The sequence below is a fragment of the Syngnathus typhle genome, linkage group LG15 (genome assembly GCF_033458585.1).
Source record: "Syngnathus typhle isolate RoL2023-S1 ecotype Sweden linkage group LG15, RoL_Styp_1.0, whole genome shotgun sequence".
In the NCBI taxonomy this organism is placed as follows: domain Eukaryota; kingdom Metazoa; phylum Chordata; class Actinopteri; order Syngnathiformes; family Syngnathidae; genus Syngnathus; species Syngnathus typhle.
In genome coordinates this window covers 5,663,923-5,684,217 of record NC_083752.1, presented here as the reverse complement: position 1 = coordinate 5,684,217, position 20,295 = coordinate 5,663,923, and the positions used below count along the sequence as shown (strand labels likewise).

Here is a 20,295-nt window from a genome sequence, read left to right as displayed (position 1 = left end):
CCAATTGCTATACACTTTCTTTAGCAGTCTCATCAGTACGGTGATACTAATATTTATCATTCTACACGGAGGATAAAGAACAGACGACTTAGCAGAGAGTTTTTAAACAATCTGGTGTCATTTGCTTTAGCTTTAGTTTTACTCCAACTGAGAGTGGCGACAGATCGCTTGAACACGCCCTTCTTGAAGATTTTAAACTGCTGCTTGTTTTCAAGTGAGTTGAGTTTACCGTCACAATACAGTGTGCATATCTCATGTCTGCACCCAAGGCAACAACAACAACAACAAAAAAGCCGTTGAATGACTGCTTGGATCTTGAAATAATCATATCTCAAGGCATCTCTTTGCATAAGAGCCCTTAGGTCAGGCCAGTAGTGCACCAAACCACAAATAGCCCGCCCACCGTTTGTTTCCCACCCTTGCTCGTCATTGGACCCATCCCGCCAATCTGCGTGGAGTTTAATTGCACTGCACACACGCACATTGTGTGCACATGTAAGCTGCATGGAGTAAAACAGTCACTTTGCTGCAGTGCGCTGATGGGATGGATGCACACACTCGCCTCTACTAGTACCCGCTCACACACACACACACATGCGGAGTAAGCGTGAGTTTACGTGCACATCACCAAGATTTGCGCGCACACCGCCAAGAAAATGTGTTGGAATCAACATTTGAGACTCCGCGCGCATGCATTCATTCACGGTCCCTTCTTGGAATATAAGAGGAAAAAAAACAAACACTCGAGTAATCCTCGCTCGCACTTACCGATCTGGACGCTGCTGGGGAAAGCAGCCAGCGCCAGTCCCCACAAGCACCCAAATGTCAACAAAAAGCAGCGGCCAGAAGAAATCCTCATCTTGTGTCCCTTACAAACTGATTGGAGACATTTGAAGCAGCGGCTTCGCCTTCAACAGCCCGCGGGGCAACATCTACATTGAAGGAGAGAAATCATCCTAAGAAAAATCAAAAATAAAAACACTGTCAGGCATTATTTAAATATCCATAATTGGCTGTCTTTTTTTTCCCTCCCCCACCTTCTTGCTCCTTTAGAAATCTCCACCAGCGTTCTGGACCGTCAAAACTGCGTCCAGTCCGGCGCTGGAGCTTTGCGCACAGCGCCACCAAAATGAGAGAGGGAGGGAGGGAGGCAGAGCGGGAGGGGAGGGGAGAAGAGGATGGGGATGGGGAGGGGGGGCATCAGCCAGAGGCGGCCAGTGAGCCTGGATGCGGCTGATGCGCCCTTTCGCTTTTCCAGCATCCAAACCGGGCAGGTGAGTCATGTGACCCATCACATTTATTTTGGATGTGATAGATTGGATGGAGAAATAGAGCGCGAGATAAAGAGCGCAATAATACTGATGCCGATTGATTCTTTCAGCAAGTTCCAATTCATATTTCATGAATTTAATGAGAAAAGAACAGCTACTTTCAGCAATGGCTTCGCTTTGATGTCTGTGGAATTAATGGACTAAAATTAAAAAGGAAATATCTGCATCCGCTCAAGGGAACCCTTTGCAAGGTTCTGTGCCAAGGTCTCCAAAAAAAAATTTTTTTTAAATAAATAAAAATAAATAAAAAAAACAATAATATGCATACTAACTTCATATTCAGTCTCAAAAGTCAAAGTCAAAGTACGGCACCAAGATCAATAAAGCTGCTGGCCGACGATAATTGATCAGAAATGTGTTAATATTCCAATCATGTTGAAGTAATTCAAAAATAGTCACGTTAAGTTAGAAGGTAGTGTTTTGAAATTCTTTTGCAAAATGGACGGCAGCCATGACTTTGGTGCTGAACAGATGGGAATCCCACGCAGGTTTTCCCAGCTCACATCATGTCGTGTTGTTCAGCAACTCTTTGGGAAGGAATCCCGCACACACTGTTGTCGTCAAAGGACAATGTGTGTGTGTCGAATGAAAAAAAAAAAAGTATATATAAAAGCAAAGATCATTAAGAAAATATGCCCTGCAAGTGGTAAATCTTTGAGCTTAAAATCCTCAAAGAAGTATTAATTTCCCCAAAAATGAGGCAAAAAGCAAGCCAGTTGCATCAATCCCATTTCGGACACTCCTAGTAAGCTTGCACAATCCACGTGGTATTAAAAGCGTATGATGGCAGATACATTGCTTTATGATGCAACCATTCCATTTGAAAGCATTTAGAGTGGAAGTGGGGTGAGAGAAGAAGATGTGAACCCATCCAACAGCTGCTAATTCCCACTTAAGGCTACATAGGCCTTTTTCTTGATGGGGTTGCTTCTGCCAGAGCTGGAAAGGAGCTTCCGTGTCCTTTGTCATGGCCCGGAGCCAGGGTCTTTCCTCTGGCTGGCAGCAGCAGAAGCTTTTGCCAGGAAAAATCAGCTTTTAATGAATCCGACCAGATGTCCGCCATTGTTGTCCTTTACGATCAGGACTCTCTGTTTTGAATTCGAAGACATGGTTGTTGTTTCCGTGAGCTTACAAAAGTCCCAAAGGGCAATTTAGTCCAGAAGTAAGGAGTTTGACGAAGCAGACTGTTTGGATCATCTCCTCCACGTAAATAATCAATGACTAAATCAAACATCAAATGGAACGGCTAAGGTCCAGGGAGGCAGAGAGGAGCGGCACCGGAATGAGAGTGGTCGGGGGAGGCTCCCTGCATGTCCCATAAACAATTTCCACAATTCAAGTCTCCATCTTGAGAAAAACATGCGTGGGACAGGCTCTCTGTTTGACCTCTGCAGTGTTTGCAGGAGCTAATTAATTCCACAAGTACACGCCTGGTGATTGACGGCTACGCAATTAGAACAAAGTATAATCAAAAGCTCCGACACGCTTAAGCAGCCACGTCCTCGAAAATTGCCATGAAAAGTGCTCGCTCGTTTGCATTCCACTCAATATTTTGGACAGAGCGTAGCGTAGGTGGGCAAATTAGTCCACACTGACGACTTCTTTGCTACTTTTTTCTCTTCATGTTCAACAGACAAACTAATTCATTCACTAAAGTTACTCATGATTTGATGAGACGAGCAAAAAGTGTCAGCTGGCTCAAAGCGACTGTCAAGATGTGAGCAATATGACTCGAGGCAAGCGTTCCCTACTCTCTTTGGGCTAGAACAAGACAGTCGGACTTTTTTTTTGTAAAGCTTTGTTTATACATATAGATATATATATATACCTTGAATGAATTCCCACAGTGCACGCTGAATGAGCTGACAATAAAATTTAATGAATCGAGTTTTCCTGAGAGGGAAGGTTACAATCTTGCGCCTCAAGACTTTCATTGTTTGATGTTTTTCATTTTGTTCGGATGGCGTTGACAAATCAGGGCTGGGGAACATTTCTTTTACGGACCCTCAACCTTTCCTTGACCACTGCCCCTTGGCCCCCCCTCTGGGGAAAAAAAAAATCCTAGTGCCGCCAGTGACCAATACGTGCTTCCTCTTATGTGCTCCAGTGAAAGATTGGCCAGTCCTCGTAAAGAAGGCGTCTTTCTAAGGTTCCATGAGTGAAAAACTTTCACATACATGTGTGCCTCTATTTAAGCTATTGGGCGCATAAGTGTATTATTTGGATAAAAGGTCATATTACTCAACCACTACAATGAATGATCCTGTAGGACCATCATCTTATGTGCAAGTGGAAGCACACACCCCTCAGGATAGTGTGTCTACGTGTGTGTGTGTGCATGCACGTGGCATCATACGAATAGCGTTGTGCTCCCGTGTGCCGTTTGAGATCTCGGCAGACGCTGCGGGCGGGATTACTCTGAGATGGAAGTGGCAAACGCATGCTGCCTTTTGCTGATAAACACTCTTTTCTCCTTGTTGCCGCCAAGCCACCATCCCCGTTCTCACAGCCCTCCCTTCACCACACACTTGTTTTATGCGGCAGCACTGCATTATGTTGGCTAGCCAGCCAGCCAGAGCCTCCCATAATCCAAGATATTATTGAGTCCAATACGAAGCATTTAGTGGACTTTACTGACGCTTGAACGCGACGAAGCTCTAATGACGTGTTTTTAGCGTCCAGCCTTTTAAATTGGCCATTTTACGAGAAGGCTTTCGATTGGCCCGTCCACTTCCTTCGCATAACCTTGACCTCAGAGTAAACAAGCCAGTTTAAGTAGCTTTGCAAAAATGGAAATACCATATCTTCAAACACAATAAAAGTATGTAGCATAGAGCTTCATTTTTGGACAATTTTTTATGCCATCTTGAATATAAAATCTGACCTTTGTGCATTTCTCCGTATTTGCAGCAGAGGTGAGGAGAAGAAGAAAATAAAAAGCACCGGGAGTTATCAGCTGAATCACAAAACGGTGAGTCATCAGCCAGGCACACAAGCTGACCAAGAAGAAGAACAGTAGCCGGTGACTTTTACAAATAGGTCAACGACTTGCGTGCCGTCACCTTTTGCCTGCACAAGTCCATACACCCCTGCCTTGTGTGTCAATATACTGTCTCTTCACCCTGCGACTTTTTTTTGTGTGCTGACTAGGGGTGTAACGATTCAGCGATACACATCGATTCATCGATATAATGCTCTACGATTTATTGGCATTGATGCTAAAGGTAAACATCGATTTTTATCGCAGTGTTTGACCTCGGACATTAGACGAGACTTTATTTTGAAATCCAGTTCATTGTTACTTGCTTCCTCTTTCCGGGAGCAGTGAGTGGCGTGTTGTGTTGTGAGCAGAGCAGCCACGTGAAAGGGGACTCGACAACTAGTACGCGGCTCCTGGGCTGGTGCTATGGCTAGTGTCCAAAAAGACTAGGAATTTTGCTCCCCTTTAGGCTTCAAGTCATTCGTTTGGAAGCACTTTGGATTCCAAAGAAAAGATGGCTCAACGGACCAGACACGTGCAATTTGTAAATCCTGCCATGCGGTGATCAAATATTCAGGGACCACAAATCTCTATATTTATATTTAAAGTAAAAAGCACACCATCAAAGTTCAGTGTTAATATAAGCACTTTGTATACTACAATACTCTTGTAATTTCCTAAATAAAGAGTTTGCAGTACCTTGTTGATTTTGCGGATGAATTGTTATAAATCACGTTCTATATTTTTTATTTAAGAAAATATATATATATCGATCGAAGAGCACTATATCGCGATGTATCGTGAATGAATCACAGCAGGCTTTAAGATATCGGCAAATACCGTATCGGGATTCTGTGTATCGATATGATTTCGAATCGTGACAAACCCCGCAATTTACACCCCTAGTGCTGACAGCACAAATGGCCGCCGTGATTAAAGGCACAGTCTCGTTCCTGTCAAGAGACGCACGCCACTTCCTCCCTCACCCTCTTCTTATTTCTCTCTTTTGACACGCAGAGGCCACAGCAGCCAAAGGCGAGCCATGACAATGCAAACGCAGAGCCAAAGTAGGCGGTGTCAGAGTAGCTAGCAGCTTGTTGTATATTATGTCAAATGTTTATCCAAATTGCTAAACACACTTTGTAAAGTGTTTATTTAGACTCGTCATTGGATAGCGTTCCAATTTTTTGTTTATGTGTTTACACAGAAGAACCAAGCTTGCCTTGACGCAAGCATGCCCTGTCTGGACGGGCAGCCGAGTGTTCCTTCCGGCGAGCACTCTAATTTTAGCGTGCGTGTGTTCATTCACATTAACTCATGCCAATTAGATCATTTCACACGTTGCAAAGTGATTTTCCACGCTTTACTTAGACTACTTCCCGCAGCAGCATGTTCAAGTAAGAGCGGCCGACGGGCATTAAATCGAGAGTTGAGCCATTTTCTTCTAATTAATTGCGCCATTTTTCCCCCCCAGTGCAGGGCGTGCAATGGTAAGGAGTTAAATAAGAGAAAGCAATAGTGATGATGATAGTGAATATATTTTTAAAAATCTATCAGCCAAAAAAACATGTTATGTGCCGCCTAACAACCGTTTTTTTCCATGTATAATGCGCCCCCATGAATAATACGCACCCTAAAAATGGCATGTTGATGCTGGAAAAAAGCCTGCACCCATGTGTAATACGCACCCAAATTTTGACGCCTACTTAAGTCCGTAAACGTAAAATTATTTCAGAAAAAAGATCATCTTTGGGAACAACCGGATGTTATTCTGCCGGTCAGTATCACTGCGCATGCGCTAGCAAACTTAATAGGGAAGAAATGTTTCGGATTTGTGTAGGGTACATTGTGACAGCAAACGAGCAGGTGATCGAGCAAGCGTCTGATACGAGAGCATTGTGTTCGTATGGAGCGTGTTTGAAGTGAACAGCAGAGAAGAAAGCGCATCTGTAATGGCGGTCTCCGTATCATATCCGGATTAAAAAAAATATATATATATATATTTTTTTGTATCCATGTATAATGCGCACCCCAGATTTTCAGACAATAAATTAGTTAAATTTTGCGCATTATACATGGGAAAAAACGGTATTTTGATGCCATCTTTCACTGCATTGTTCCCTTGTTAAGCAGCAAATGTCGTTTTCTAAATCATTACCCCACCAGTGAAGGCTGGAACACACATCGGGTCACTTTCCAGCACATTAGCCTCTCTGGCAGACACGCTAGCGCAACAATCCAAAACGCTCCTCAATTACTCAGTTGGAGGAGAGGGGAAAAAAAAGAAATCAACTCAATGTTGCTTTGCTGTGACAGTGGAACCACCAAAATCCCTGTCTTTTGCTTTTTCTCTGGCTTGAGGGGGTCAAGCATTACTTTTGTCTAAATGAAGTTTGTCAACTTACTTCCCTGGCACCAATTTGAAAATAACGAGTCAAGCAATCGGAATAAAACTTCCTCACTGTTATCTAAGCACTCAGGAAAAGACGCGGAAATTTCTTTCAATGAATATTTGTATTCCAATGTGGCCACTTTAATTTGAAGAGACATCCACACGCTTAATTAGCAAAACAGAACAAGAAACGCCTAACTGACTTATGTTTTTTTAATAATGCACAATGAGGCTATTAATTATTAAGTGGCAGTTTATTAAGTGCTTATTTATCGAGCAGAGGAGAACCTGGGCATTAATGTTTAAACGGGGCGCCTCTAGCGGTGTGGGAGTGATGGCCAGGAATGAAGTTATCAAGAATAAAATGAGATTATTTGTGAGAAAAAAATGACGCGGCATCGCCCGCTCGCTTGCCAGCCAACTGACTCACTCGGCGGAACTATTAATAACCACGGGAAAATGCCATTGCCGTCAAAATTGCTCGGATCAGAGCGCTTTTCCCGTGACGTCGCCTGTGAGCTTTTTTGACGCGGCGCCGGCGTCTGCACAGCTGCCGTCGGATTGGTCAAACTGAGCGCTGGTCGCTTGTGATTGGAGGATGCTTTAGGCCGCAGGGAAAGGAGATTATTTTCTTGACATTTTCCAACGTCATTCATCGCACTAATTTGAACTTGGACAATTTGCACGATTTCATACCCGTTAAGTGTTAGGGTCATCGATGGGCATTCAAATAAACGGTTTACCAAGGCGACACAGGCGAAAGACTTAGCGAAACATATCGCGCTGAGGGACCAAAATCAATGACTCATGGAAAAGCTACTGCACGCTTAAAGTTGTGTTATGGCGGCAGAATTTCGTTCAAAAGTGGGCCAAGGCACAATTGGATGCCTGCGAGCAAGACTTTGGAGCTGTAGTTTATGCGACTCTAGCCGTAAATAGTAACATGCCACCCCCTGTAGGCCAACATCCCCCCCCCCCCCCCCGCCTCTCTTTTACATTCACGGCTTGGTATAATCCAGCGCCGAGCTCAGCAAGCAGGCGTAATGCGAGCGAGCGAGGGGCAGCGGCCAACGCTTTGATCTTCCGCAACAAGGGCGACTAAACGACAAGTATGACACGCTTCGGAAAGGCCCCTCGCCCGCCCTCCGCCGGCCTCGATCTCCCACAATGGCTTGTTTCGCATTGTTCCCGTGTCCTCCAATAGCCGCCGGATTTAGTTGGCACAAGAGAGATCATGTGTCACAGATTAGTATGTTGTTTTTTTCTTTTAGAAGAGTTTGAGTTAAGAGTAAAAGTGGGAAACCCAAAGGATCGCGAGAGGTTGTCGCAGCTGCGCTTAAAGGTGCGGATGTTTTGAAGATGGCAGTTGTCATTATTTGCGGGAGCGAGCGCTCTCAGAACTCCAGCCACTTGGAAGGCACCTGATCCCTCCGGAGCCTTTGCCAAGACCTTGCAACCAAGGACGACTTTCATGTGCCAAACACCTTCACAAACACTCGTCACCCTCCCTTCCCAGCAAGCGAAAAAATATCCTGGAATATTGCAGAAAGGAAATTGAAAGCCACTGCTGAGCATCTTGTGGATTTTCTCAAGTATTCCAATGACTTTTTTTTTTAAGGTGGGATTTATTGTTTGGTGGTTCATTCGAGGAAAAAGTGAGAGAACTCTCACCGCTTTTGTGTCGGCCGTGCGAAGCGGCGACGGTGAAGTGAAGCCTCAATTACGGCAGCAAGGTGAGAGGACGAGACAGGCTCATCCATCACCGCCGAGGAGGAGCGGCGAGGTGAAGCCATCCGCTCCGAATTGGCAGCTGCCTGTTCTGGGGGGGGGGGGGAACAATTGTCGAGAATTAGGCTGCAGTGGCTGCCAACTTTTGAGACACTCTGTTCCGTTGCGGCCAAATCCACAAGGATGCTCCCCCCCACCCCGAGTCACTCGACATAAACAGCAAGTGTTGTACAGCCGCTTGTGTCGTCTCAAATAACTGTTCAAACCAAACCATATTTAAAAACAAAGATTACAACCGACTAAAAGACATGGAGCAATCTTTTCTGAAAAAAAGAAATCAGTTCTTTGAGCACCTGTCCTCTTGGCCAATGTCTTGAGTCTCTTCAAACACGAGTTGCGCGGAATGCAATGTTTGTGTGTCCACACAACATATGGCTTTGTTTAAAGGAAGCCTTGCATATTTGAAAACAGCCAGACGGAGAGATGCAACCCCCAAAACAGAGCCAAGTCCTCCGAGGCGGGGAAAATGTGGGTCGCCCCCACGTGGGAAAAAAACCCACAACCCACCGGTACCTTCATTCCGTTCCCTATCCCAGGAGTCGTTTCCATTCAAGATTCCAACCTCATTTACAGTATGATTAGGAGGAATGTTGGTGTGGAAATATCAAATCAGCAGCAGTAATTGACTTGGTGGGCAACAGATGCGCTTTAAAGTGCTAATGCAAAAAGCGACCACAACGCTGGAGTCAGCATTTTTGGAGGACCAAGGTGGAAGGAGCACTGATAACAAGGCCGCCTGCCGCAAAGTCACTTAAAAGTTGTACTAGGTTCATCTTGTTTTTTCTTTTTCAATTACTTCTCTGGTTCTTCTATATCAAACAAATTTGTTTTAGGTTCATTTACCTGACATGTTTCGGCGGAATCTTCCGCCTTCATCAGAGTGTCACTGATGTGTTTGTGACGCGTCTTTATCAGCTGATGGATGAAGGCGTGGCTCACCTGTCAGATTTGACAGGTGAGTCACGCCCTCTGCTGTCAGTTCAGTTGCTGACGAAAAAACGAGCTCGCTATAGGAACCACCTGAGGTTCAATCTACGCTGCCGAGATGAAGAAGTAACGCCGGCCAGCCTGACAATCAAGAACCCAATTCCGACCAGGAATGCGGAAAGGATTGTAAGGAGAGTGCGGATGGCTCTGGCCAAAGAAAGGATACGCTGCACAAACAACAAACTCAACAATATCAACGATGAACTACAGCGACGGACGGAACAATTCAAACACCGGTATGTCCTGGACAATGACACGGAAACAACACTACACGAACATTTCGATAATATACACGAACAGGAATTTGTCGCCACAAAAAACCGACACATCGGGAAATTGGACAGACTCATTGCACAAAAGAAGACACAACCGGATCACACACACATCAACGAAAAATGGATTCACAACATGTCACGCCATAAACTCACCCAGGCAGAACGCAGCATATTAGCAAAAGGACTCAACTACGCAATCACACCCAAAAACATACCCCACGATGATTTCATTTTAGCCACGGAGTTAGCATGCGAAAAAATACATAACCCAGGTCAAAAAGCAGCACTACGCAATGAAGTTGCAGGGATATTAAAAACGGCTAAATCACCACCCAGTAATATTACAAAACAGGAAGCAAACGCAATGATCACACTAGCGAAAAATAAAGACATTACAATCCTCCCGGCGGACAAAGGCAGAACAACAGTGATTATGGACACGGACACTTACGAAGAATCAATGCAACAGTTACTACAGGACGATACCTATGAAGTAATAAAAAAAGACCCAACAGAAGACAAGAAAAATAAACTCAAAGCATTACTCAAACCACTACTCATGGAAAATAAAATAGACAAACAGGCATACAATCACCTAATACCCACAGCAAACATCATCCCCAGAATCTATGGCACACCAAAAATCCATAAACCAGGTACACCTCTCCGCCCCATTGTAGACAGCATAGGGTCAGTCACATACAACCTTTCAAAAGCACTCATAGAAATAATAAAACCACTATTAGGACACACGGATCAACACTGCAAAAACTCAAGACAGCTTGCCACGGAACTCACACACATAAAAGTACAGAAAGATGAAATGCTCATATCACACGACGTCATTTCACTCTTCACAAAAACGCCCACACAACCTACCATACGCATAGTACATGACAGACTATCAACAGACAAGACACTCAAGAAACGGACAAATCTAACAGCACAAGACATCACCCAACTACTTCATTTCATCGCTACCTCCACATACTTTCAATACAGAAACACAATATACAGGCAAAAAGAGGGATTCCCCATGGGAGACCCACTTTCTGCCATCATGTGCAATTTTTTTATGGAAGATTTAGAACAGAAGGCACTCTTAACAGCCCCGGACACATACAAACCCACTCTATGGAAACGTTACGTCGACGACATTCTGGAAAAAGTAAAAACAGGACATACACAACACCTCACAGACCATCTCAACACCATAGACACCACGGGTAACATCAAATTCACCCATGAAGAGGAAACAGCTCGATCCATAGCCTTTTTAGACATTAACATACACCACACAGACAATGGTGACATAAGAACAAAAGTACACAGAAAACCCACACACACCGACCAATACCTCCTCTGGACATCAGAACATCCCACTATACACAAACTGTCAGTAGTCAGAACACTATACGAACGTACAACAATAATCACAGATCCGGACGACATAACACAGGAAGAAAAATACATACAACACGCACTCAAAAAATGTCAGTATCCACAATGGGCAATAACCAAAGGTGCAGAACAGGTAAAAAACAAAAAATACAAAACACAGGAGCAAAGAAAGAAACAAACAAGGAAACAGGAACCCAGCGGAATGGTGACGTTGCCGTATGTGAGAGGAATTACGGAACGCATCAAAAGAACCATGAAAAAATACAACATAAGCACACCTATCAAACCACATATAACACTCCGTCAGATACTGGTCCACCCAAAGGACAGAGTAAATCCGGAAAATAAATGCAATTCCATATACGAGATTCCATGCAAATCATGTAATAAATCATACATCGGGGAGACAGGGAGGAACTTCATCACAAGAAAAATGGAACACAAGAAGGAATGTGAGAAGGAGACAGCAACAAGACAAACAAGAGCAATAAAACTACAAGCAGAACAGGAACACTACAAGTCAGCCATCACCGACCACTGTAAAAGGGAAAACCACATCATGGACTGGGAGAAGGCCAGAGTCATCCGCACTGAAGAAAACAAACATCAGCGTTGGATCAGGGAGGCCATTGAGATCCGCAAGCGGGGCCCGAGGACCATCAACAGGGACGAGGGAGCATACATGCTCTCTACAACCTGGAACAGTGTTTTGGAGAGGTGAACTGACAGCAGAGGGCGTGACTCACCTGTCAAATCTGACAGGTGAGCCACGCCTTCATCCATCAGCTGATAAAGACGCGTCACAAACACATCAGTGACACTCTGATGAAGGCGGAAGATTCCGCCGAAACATGTCAGGTAAATGAACCTAAAACAAATTTGTTTGATATAGAAGAACCAGAGAAGTAAGTCACTTAAAAGTCAAGCAATTGTTAAGGAAAGTCTGAATTGAATGCGTAACTTTCCCATGTCACCCTATAAAATGTCACGTTCAATTGCTTTGAAATCATTCTGGCAGCCTGGTCTCGGGAAACATTTGCCAGTTCACCCTGGAGCCTTTACCAAAAAAATGAAACAGCCAAACCTCACGCTGGGCTTATTTATCGGCGCTCCAAGTTGGAGGCCATGTGTGTGTATTGATTGGTGGACGGGAGAAGCACAAAAGCCCTGCTGGAAAAATGAAACCAGTTTGTGACTAATTGTGTTTGTGTGCATACATCTCAGTGTGCGGCCGTGCTGTAGTCCATCAACTTAAGCGCCATTTTTCATTTATGATGCGATAGAAAAACAATTTCCTGTTCTTTATTTTTCTTGGACTTTCCGGCATTTGCCAACCTAATGGCACATTATCGCTACAGAGTATGAGATGGCAATCTAAAGTGCCTACCATTGGCTATTGCGTACATATAGACTTCCTGTTTACATTTATGTGACCAATGAGAGAAGACAGCGACATCACATGGTTTGTTCCAACGCATTTCGGTACACTCAGAATTTCTTGCCACGGGAAGTTGCGGACGCACATCTCCGTTGAGCTGTAACGCTCTGGGGAGGGCGTATGCTAATTAGAAGCTAATTAACTCAAAACGCTGCAAACAAACTGTCAGCAGCATCACCCACACGATTGCTAAATTCTCCAGCCTCAGCGCCTGTCGAAGTCATCCAATTTGTCCCCGGTGCGGTGTGGCATTTGCGCCGGATTAACGAGCGGCTGAATTTACGAGGCAAAGTTACGGAGAATGTTGACCTATAAATCATTCATAGTGGCCTAGCCCATTCGCCCAACCCTGAAAATTACAGGCTTACCTTCAGAACATAAATTATCCATCAGGTTTCAATCGTCTGCCTGGCCAGCTTTGCCGTCGCCCACCAACAGGAAGGCTATAATGCAAAAAGTACAGCCACAAAATATTCCTTGAGTGCCATTTTCCAGAATATCTATTGTCAACGGCACAGGTGAAACGCATTGGCTGTACCCCATTATCTATGCAAATGTTTTGGGTTTTTTCCACTGTAAATGTTCCATAGATGAATCATTTTGCAATCGTTTGACAGTCAACTAGTAAAAAATGGCAGCATTCCTTTTATCAATGTTTTGAATCAAAGTGCGCCAACTCAGAGATTGTCACCAGAGTTGGCCCAGACTTTAAGGGGTGGGGAAAAAAAAAAAGGGAAGAGGGGAGCAAGCGAGGAGCATTTGGGTTGGGATAAAATTCTTGGACTGTACTGGCAGCATTATAATTAGTTTCAGGGGAGCACTGGGTGTGTTTAAGGATGATAAGCCAGTGCCGGTTTGGGTGAAGAGGAGTCAGCAGCAGCTTGTTATCTGTGCAGTTAGGTGTTGTGTTGATGCTGCCACTGGCAAGAGATTAAAAAAAAAACAAAAAAAACCCAAGTACACCAACTCTGCTCGACATCACTGTTAGTTTTCTTGCAAATGACCTCTTTTTACATGATGGCTAACAACTCCCACGGCTGCGTCGGGCTCACATCGCCGCCGGCTGGCCGCAGGACCGGAGCGTACGTTCCCCACTTTTCTTGCCTGTTAGCATCGTCAATACGCGCTCAATCATTATTCACGCTGTGTTGCAGCTGCAGAGAAGATGCAGCGCATGTCAGGATGCGGCTGTCAAATGACTCGCCGCCGCCGCCGCCGCCCTTCCCCTGCCTCAGGCTCGCCACTCCCGTGTGATACGAGGAGGCAGAAGAGGACTGGAAAAGCTCAAGTGGCTTGTGGGGAAATTGCACGCCTTGATGATTTGCAACACTGCCAGACTGATGTGGATGATTGAGCGCAGCCTATTATTATTATCATCCTCATCGGGTGTAAATTGAAAGCAAAGCGCATGTTTAGGTTCTCCAGAAGGTAAACACACATTGTCAGGAAGCATCTGCCCCCCGAGAAGTCGAATGGCGCAGTATCGGCCATGAAAAAAAAAAAAGGAATGACTAATGCCAAGAGTTATTTTGTTGTTCCCGAGGCAATTTTCAATTCCAAGGGTCTCCTGGGGGACCTATTTGAAGACTGCCTGAAATATTGGGAGGGACCTGCAGTTCAAAGGTAGCTTTCATGAAATCCAGTGAAAATGGCTTTTCCTGTCAGGATTGTCGTTGTGACGCGGCCAGAGGTTGTCCAACAAGAGTTTTGAAATGTTTTCATCGGAGTCAGTCACCTTGTCACAATTAATCTTCTCCGCTACAGCAGAGGGCAGAAGAAGGGTTGCACCAAGAAGCACGACAATTTTAGATTTGGCCTTGAACCATCATCTGTGAAGGACTCTTCTCCCCCCCCCCCCCTAAATTGTTTTTGTAGAGTTTCTGCTATTGCACAAATAATGGCATAGGTGAAAATGAACGGCATTATTTAAGATACCAGAGCAGAAGCAATAGTGTAGCGAGGTGATTTAAGCAGCTCTGCAGTAAATGAGTCATCAGAAGTGCAGCCACCTTCCGGGCCGAGCACTTAATTTAAGTTCTACACGTTGTGTACATTGTGTTCATTTATCATCGGGGGTGAGGGTCTGTTTTTCTTGCTCAGGATCTTTTCGCCATTAATCTCAATTTCATCCGCTTAGTCCAATTTAAACACACTTCTGTCTTTATGGTCCATTGGTGTGAAAGATGTCACTGAAGGTTTGAGCTCAACAACTTTCTATGCGTGACGAAAAGTCAAGGGGGGGGTAAGATAAAATATTCCAGCCCGTCTTTCTTTTTCACATGCACGTCTTTGATGATCATCAGCAGTGGTCCGAGTGGCAGCTGATGTCATCACTTGTGTCAGCCGTCAGCCGGTCTGTCAGCTTGCTGCCTCCACGGCCTCATCATGCACTTTTAAACCCTGCGTTGGCCCCTTGCAAATATCATCAGAGCTAAAGGAAGTGGAAAAGTCTAACGTTTTTGAAAAAAAAAAAACTCCTAAGCTTTGAAATGATCAGGCTTTGCTTTGGTGTAGAAAAAGCAATTACTTTTCAATAATGCCATTTTCAATTTTATACGGAACACTAATTTATGCAAAGGAGGGATCCTCTTTATGAAATATTACCAAGTCTCATTTTCCTGTATTGTTAGGCTCCATTGTGGTCATGTTATTTCACAGATTTGTATGTAATTTCACTGTCAGCCACTAGATGGCAACACCTTATTTTGACACTAATCGTGAGTGAAAATGGGCCTTATTTTTGCTTAAGCTTGTCAAATGTTCTTCAATCCTGCAGATGAGAACTCGATTGGGATTCCCAGAGGACAAACAAAATGTCTGCCTCTTCTTGTTTAAAATGGAGCGAAAAAGTAGTCTACCACGAGCTCCTTTCACAAGTGTGTGCATTTAATTCCGAGAGAAATCCCGTTCCCGGGCTCTTTAGTTCAGCGCTCTTAATTAACTGCGGCGAGATAACAAGCGGGGAGTTGCAAATGTGGCCTGGGAGCGCCCGGCGAGCCAATAAGACGCTGGCGAATAATTTCCCCTTTCATAGGACTGACAGATTTGCACTGATTTCCTTTGCGCTGGCAAAGCCTTCATTACAAGAGCATGCAAGTGTACCTGCGCCGCACATTGTTTACGTGCAGCGCATTTATTGATGCTCACGTCCAAATTCTTCCCCCGAGCGTCTGCTGCAGGTCGTTTTCACACTTGACCCGTTTGCACAATCTAATGTGAACATTCAGTCACGACCGGCGTTTAACGATCTGCGATTCTCTGTAAAAAACAGCATTTCTTTGAAAAAATGGCTTTCATTTTTGCTTTTTGTCCCCCAGGAAATGATAGAAATATTCCTCTTTTGGGTCTAATTGTCATTGTAGAATCTTCATCGACTGCACAGGCAATGTTTTGAAGTAACATTTTAAGATTTGGGCAGTATAGGAATTTAAAGTCTTTAAGCGTTTGCAAGGGGGTGGGGGTGTATATGACTCAAATAAACAAATGCATAATAGTCACATGTCTATGAACGGTGCTTTCAAACACTTTCATTATGCAAATCGTTAGCCGGTCAGCATCACTAGTCACTGCATCCCCGAATCAGAAACTAGCACAAATTTCACCAGCATCCCACTGAGGCATTATGACGAGGAGCAAGTATCCACTGGCTGGACTCTTGCATCTAATGGCGTTCTCGTCTCCATCTGGCATGCCCGCGTTTGCCGCCCCCACCGAGTCGACACGCCTCACGCCATCACAGCTGCGGATGACCAAGTCTTATTTCTAAGCGCATGTTGGATTCAAACGCCTTTGATTTTCCCATTTATTTTCTGCACTCTCACTTGAATCAGAAAAATCAAACTCTACACACCAGGACTTCTTTTTTTTTTTCCCCATCCTTGGGCCATTGTTTTGCTAATTGCGGGTTTTAATTGAATATAATGTGAAATCTCTCACCGCGTGTTCTCGGTGCCACAATGGAGTAATCCATTCGCCCACCCGCTTATTCCAGGCTCTGACAGGAAGCGACGTTTCTCGGTCCAGCAGCCTGTGGAGAATCAATTGGCTGTGGCTGGAGGAGGAAAAGAAAAAAGATCATGCTGACGGATTTGGAACAGGCCACCACACACACATTCGCACTAATCATGATGTATAGTCACAAATAGTGTTAATCATACTGCTAACGATTAAACATCATGGAAATCACCGATATCTTATTTAGGGGGCCCTTCATAATCCGTATTGGAATGTGGCCCTATCTATAGCATTAAAGTCAATGGGCAAAGATTTGTGCACTTCACACCACAAGTAAAAATGAACTGCTTCGTGATTAAAATTTATTTTTAACTGACTATGGGCGAAGGACGAAGTAGAAAAAAAATCCCCAAAAATGAATCACTTATGCTCTGTTAATTTGCTAATTTTGTGCCGTCATGTTGAAAAGACAGAGGTGGGACGGCGAATTTAAACAGTGTCAAACGGCGTGTTTATCGGACAACAGGAACACAGCTGCGCCCGCCGACGCGAGGAAAAGGCCGGGCGAGACGAGACTCTGACGAATCAACAGTCGGTGATTAGCCTCCTTGTGTTTTTTACTCGTCCCTTCTCAATGATGTTTGGTTGTAGAACAATGACAAAGTGATGCATCATAATTCAGCTTGGAAAGCATAAAAACAGAGAGGGTTGATAATGCAGCACAAATAAGATGAGTCATGGGACACATTTAAACAAAGCTGTCCACATGAGCGCTTTTAGCAGGACACATCAGGGGTGTTTAGCACAGGAAATACACACAACGGCTGACTAAGAGCGTTATATATTCCGGGCTATGTCACATGGCAGTCTCCGGGCCTCTGCCAAATCCAGGCAACAAGACGTCGCCGAGTGATTCACGGAGGACGCGGCGGCGCTAATGCCCGTTAACGACTTCTCCTCGTCGAGGAGGACGAGCTCCTCAGCGGGAGGCTTGCTTTTATTGCAGTGAGACAGACCCTGCTCGCATGTGGGAAGAACCCCAAACGTGTCCACTTCTTGTTCATCGCGTAAGCAAAGACACAAGCGCATTAGTATTCTGTCAGGGAACCGACTTTAATTAATCACAATAAAGAAGAAACCCTGGAAGACTTTGTCTCTCTCGACAAATTTATATATAAATAAAGCTGCAGTGGTATAGCAGATGGTAGAAATAGGCAACGTTCATTAGGATTTAGCGCTACAGGCTTTAAATACGGCAGGAAGGGACTGGATCGGGTTACAACGGAATTTCCAATCCTTCACCAGAAACGTAACCCAGATTTGAATATAAAGCGGTACTGTGAAAGTTTGCGGACTGAGGAAAGAGCTTTGTGGAACACTGCCAGTATCTAACGATCACGGTCCCCTCAGTTCACAGCAAAATTGTTCGTAACCAGCCTACGTTAAGACAATCACTTCAGAAAAAGAAGTCTACACTTTGCCAAGCTTCTTTTTTGTCCAATTTGTGGCATGCTGGAATTCAATTATCCCACTTTGAAAGCCTCTTTTTCATGTGAGCAAAATGATTAGCGTCCATATTAATTTATAACGACATTCGTCCTTCCTCCTTCATTCGTTTCATCTGCTTTCTTTGTCCTTCGTCTTTCTTCATCATCCGCTACTTCTTCTCTTCCGTCTGCGTAACCTTGCGAGTTTGCCTTTAATATTCATGGCGACCGAACCCGAAGGGGATTCTTTGCCATGTCTCTCTAATTTAAGCCAGATAAGCTTCATCATTCACGCGCTGATTTAATACGAGTCATGTGACTGATGAGCGGGTAGAAGGAAAGGAAAGATGGAGAGGGATCAATGGGGTCGAATTTCACCAGGCGAGCGAGCATACGGTAAAGGACCTTTTTTTTTCTTACTTCCGACCCTGATCCTCTCGTTCAATTTATGACTCTTTTATTTCCTGACAAAATGAACTTCATCGGTTATAGGGCTACGCTTATCCTCAGGGGGCCCCAGGGCACCTTAATCCTAATACCGTACTTTACGGCATATAAAATAGAAAAAGAGAGAACGAAACCAATGTGATGAAGCAAAACAAGTGTAGAAACTCACGGAATGAATTGTACATTGTGAAATAAAGAGAACCAGAGAAGGAAACGTACCCCGACGAGCCACGGAATGACTGACACTTCTCTTTATCTCCGGATGCTTCACGCTAAGAATCTCGTGGCCGTGGATTTTCTTATCTGGCCATTATGCACGCGCGTACCTCGGCCCGTTATCTTTCCCTTTTCACCTCGCTATGCTAAGGAAGCCATTTTGTATTCCGGACACACCACGCCTAGGTGCTCTTATCTTCTCGGGGGGGGCTTTGAAAAGGTTCTGATTCTGCATTTCAAGTACGAGAAAAAAAAAAAAAAGATATTCCAAAGGCGGCGGCGGCTGAGGTGACTTGTGTCGCTATGCTAACAGAGTGAGAGGGCTAAGTGCACTGTGGCTGACAGCCAACTCATCTTGGTTATGAACGCAGATGACAAGCGATATCTTTGGGTACGCACGCATGAATCCATTCCATGTGTGATTTTGTTAACAATCTTTCAGGGCTCGAGAACAGCACAGAAAATCACCAAGCAGTCAGTTGGTCGCTTGAGTTGTCTGTCTATAAATCCATCCATCTTTCCAATTATACCACCAAAATGTCAGCGCTGCTGTTCCTTCCGCATATAAAACAACAACTCCCACCCCCGCCTTCCACCGCGCCTCCTTATGACACCGCTTGTCGAGCCGACAGGCGCTAGCGGGAGGCTAAACTGGTCGTTTAATCAGATGAAAGGTGTGAAAGCGGTGCCAAGAAAGTGTCATGGCTGCAAGCGACTTCACAAAAAGCCCCGTCACTGCATGCAAACACCAGATACTCGTCTCTAGGTCTGGCTTTTTGTTCGACAATCAAACCCTTAAGCACCTTGCCTTTCTCGTAAAGTCGGAGCTATTCAGCCTTTAGGGGAAATTTTAGGATGAATCACAAGCTCCTTTAAACTTTTTGAATGCCCATGTACAGCTGTCCGCCTTCATTGGTTTACAAGAGGTTGCTTGGAAATATTTCCTCCTAGAAATAAGGACAATCGTCATTGGGACGCATGTGGGTCAACATTCTGTTGCATTTATTTATTCCAGGGACAAAAAGGAGAAACAAACAGATGATCAATCTGTTTTATCTTTTTATGGGTGTGGTTAGCAATAACCTCCCCCCATTCTGGTTTCTTATTTTATCTTCGTCATAAACATGACATGCAGCAAACATCACCTGTTTTTCTCCCATTACGCTTTTGTCATAAAACGTCAATGGTGACGGAGTGCGGCTCTGAGCACGTGTTTGTCCCGAATGCTAATGAGTTCCCAGTAGGTATATCCATCTATTTCATTTGCACGCTTTCTTTGTCCAGAGTCCAAATTAATATCAACTGCATACATCAATAATATTGGAGTAACAATGTGGATCAAGGTTTGGAAGTATATGAAATAAGCAAATTTTGCAGCTCTTGACATTTTGACCCCTTTCGGCCGGCTAGAGTCTCAAATAATTCATTTGAGTTAAACCGGCGGAAAAAAAAACGTAAGTTATCAGAGATCAGAAACTTTGAACTGCAATGTATCCTGAAGCAAAACACTTGATGCCCGAGGCTATGCCCTCAGCAAATGAGACGCTTTGAGCCAAATGCAAACGCTAACAGAGTGGAAGGAAGCAAGCTCGCCTGTAA

General features: G+C 44.4%; 2 protein-coding genes across 9 annotated transcripts in view; one reads left to right on the top strand and one right to left on the bottom strand.

Moving 5' to 3' along the window:
• The window catches only part of gria4b (glutamate receptor, ionotropic, AMPA 4b), a 39,878-nt gene extending 30,501 nt beyond the window's left edge, over window positions 1-9,377 (bottom strand). For 6 of the 8 annotated variants that reach the window (XR_009718182.1, XR_009718181.1, XM_061299766.1 and 3 more), the window contains exons 1-2: window positions 1,038-7,669; window positions 769-956 (exon numbers count right to left, since the gene is read on the bottom strand). Coding sequence is in view for 6 of the 8 variants with exons in the window: in XM_061299766.1 (XP_061155750.1) it covers window positions 769-859 (91 nt within the window). In the remaining 2 variants the exon portion in view is untranslated. Of the gene's footprint in view, window positions 1-768; window positions 957-1,037; window positions 7,670-8,374 lie in introns of those variants that run through there. The other 2 variants (XM_061299768.1, XM_061299769.1) reach the window with 2 other exon arrangements.
• A 90-nt stretch (window positions 9,378-9,467) lies between these two features.
• LOC133168302 (uncharacterized) lies at window positions 9,468-14,531 on the top strand. Its single transcript, XM_061299774.1, has 2 exons — window positions 9,468-12,012; window positions 13,747-14,531. Exon 1 carries the CDS (start codon window positions 9,620-9,622, stop codon window positions 11,873-11,875), a length of 2,256 nt encoding a protein of 751 aa, XP_061155758.1. The 5' UTR covers window positions 9,468-9,619; the 3' UTR covers window positions 11,876-12,012; window positions 13,747-14,531.
• Window positions 14,532-20,295: the final 5,764 nt, after the last annotated feature.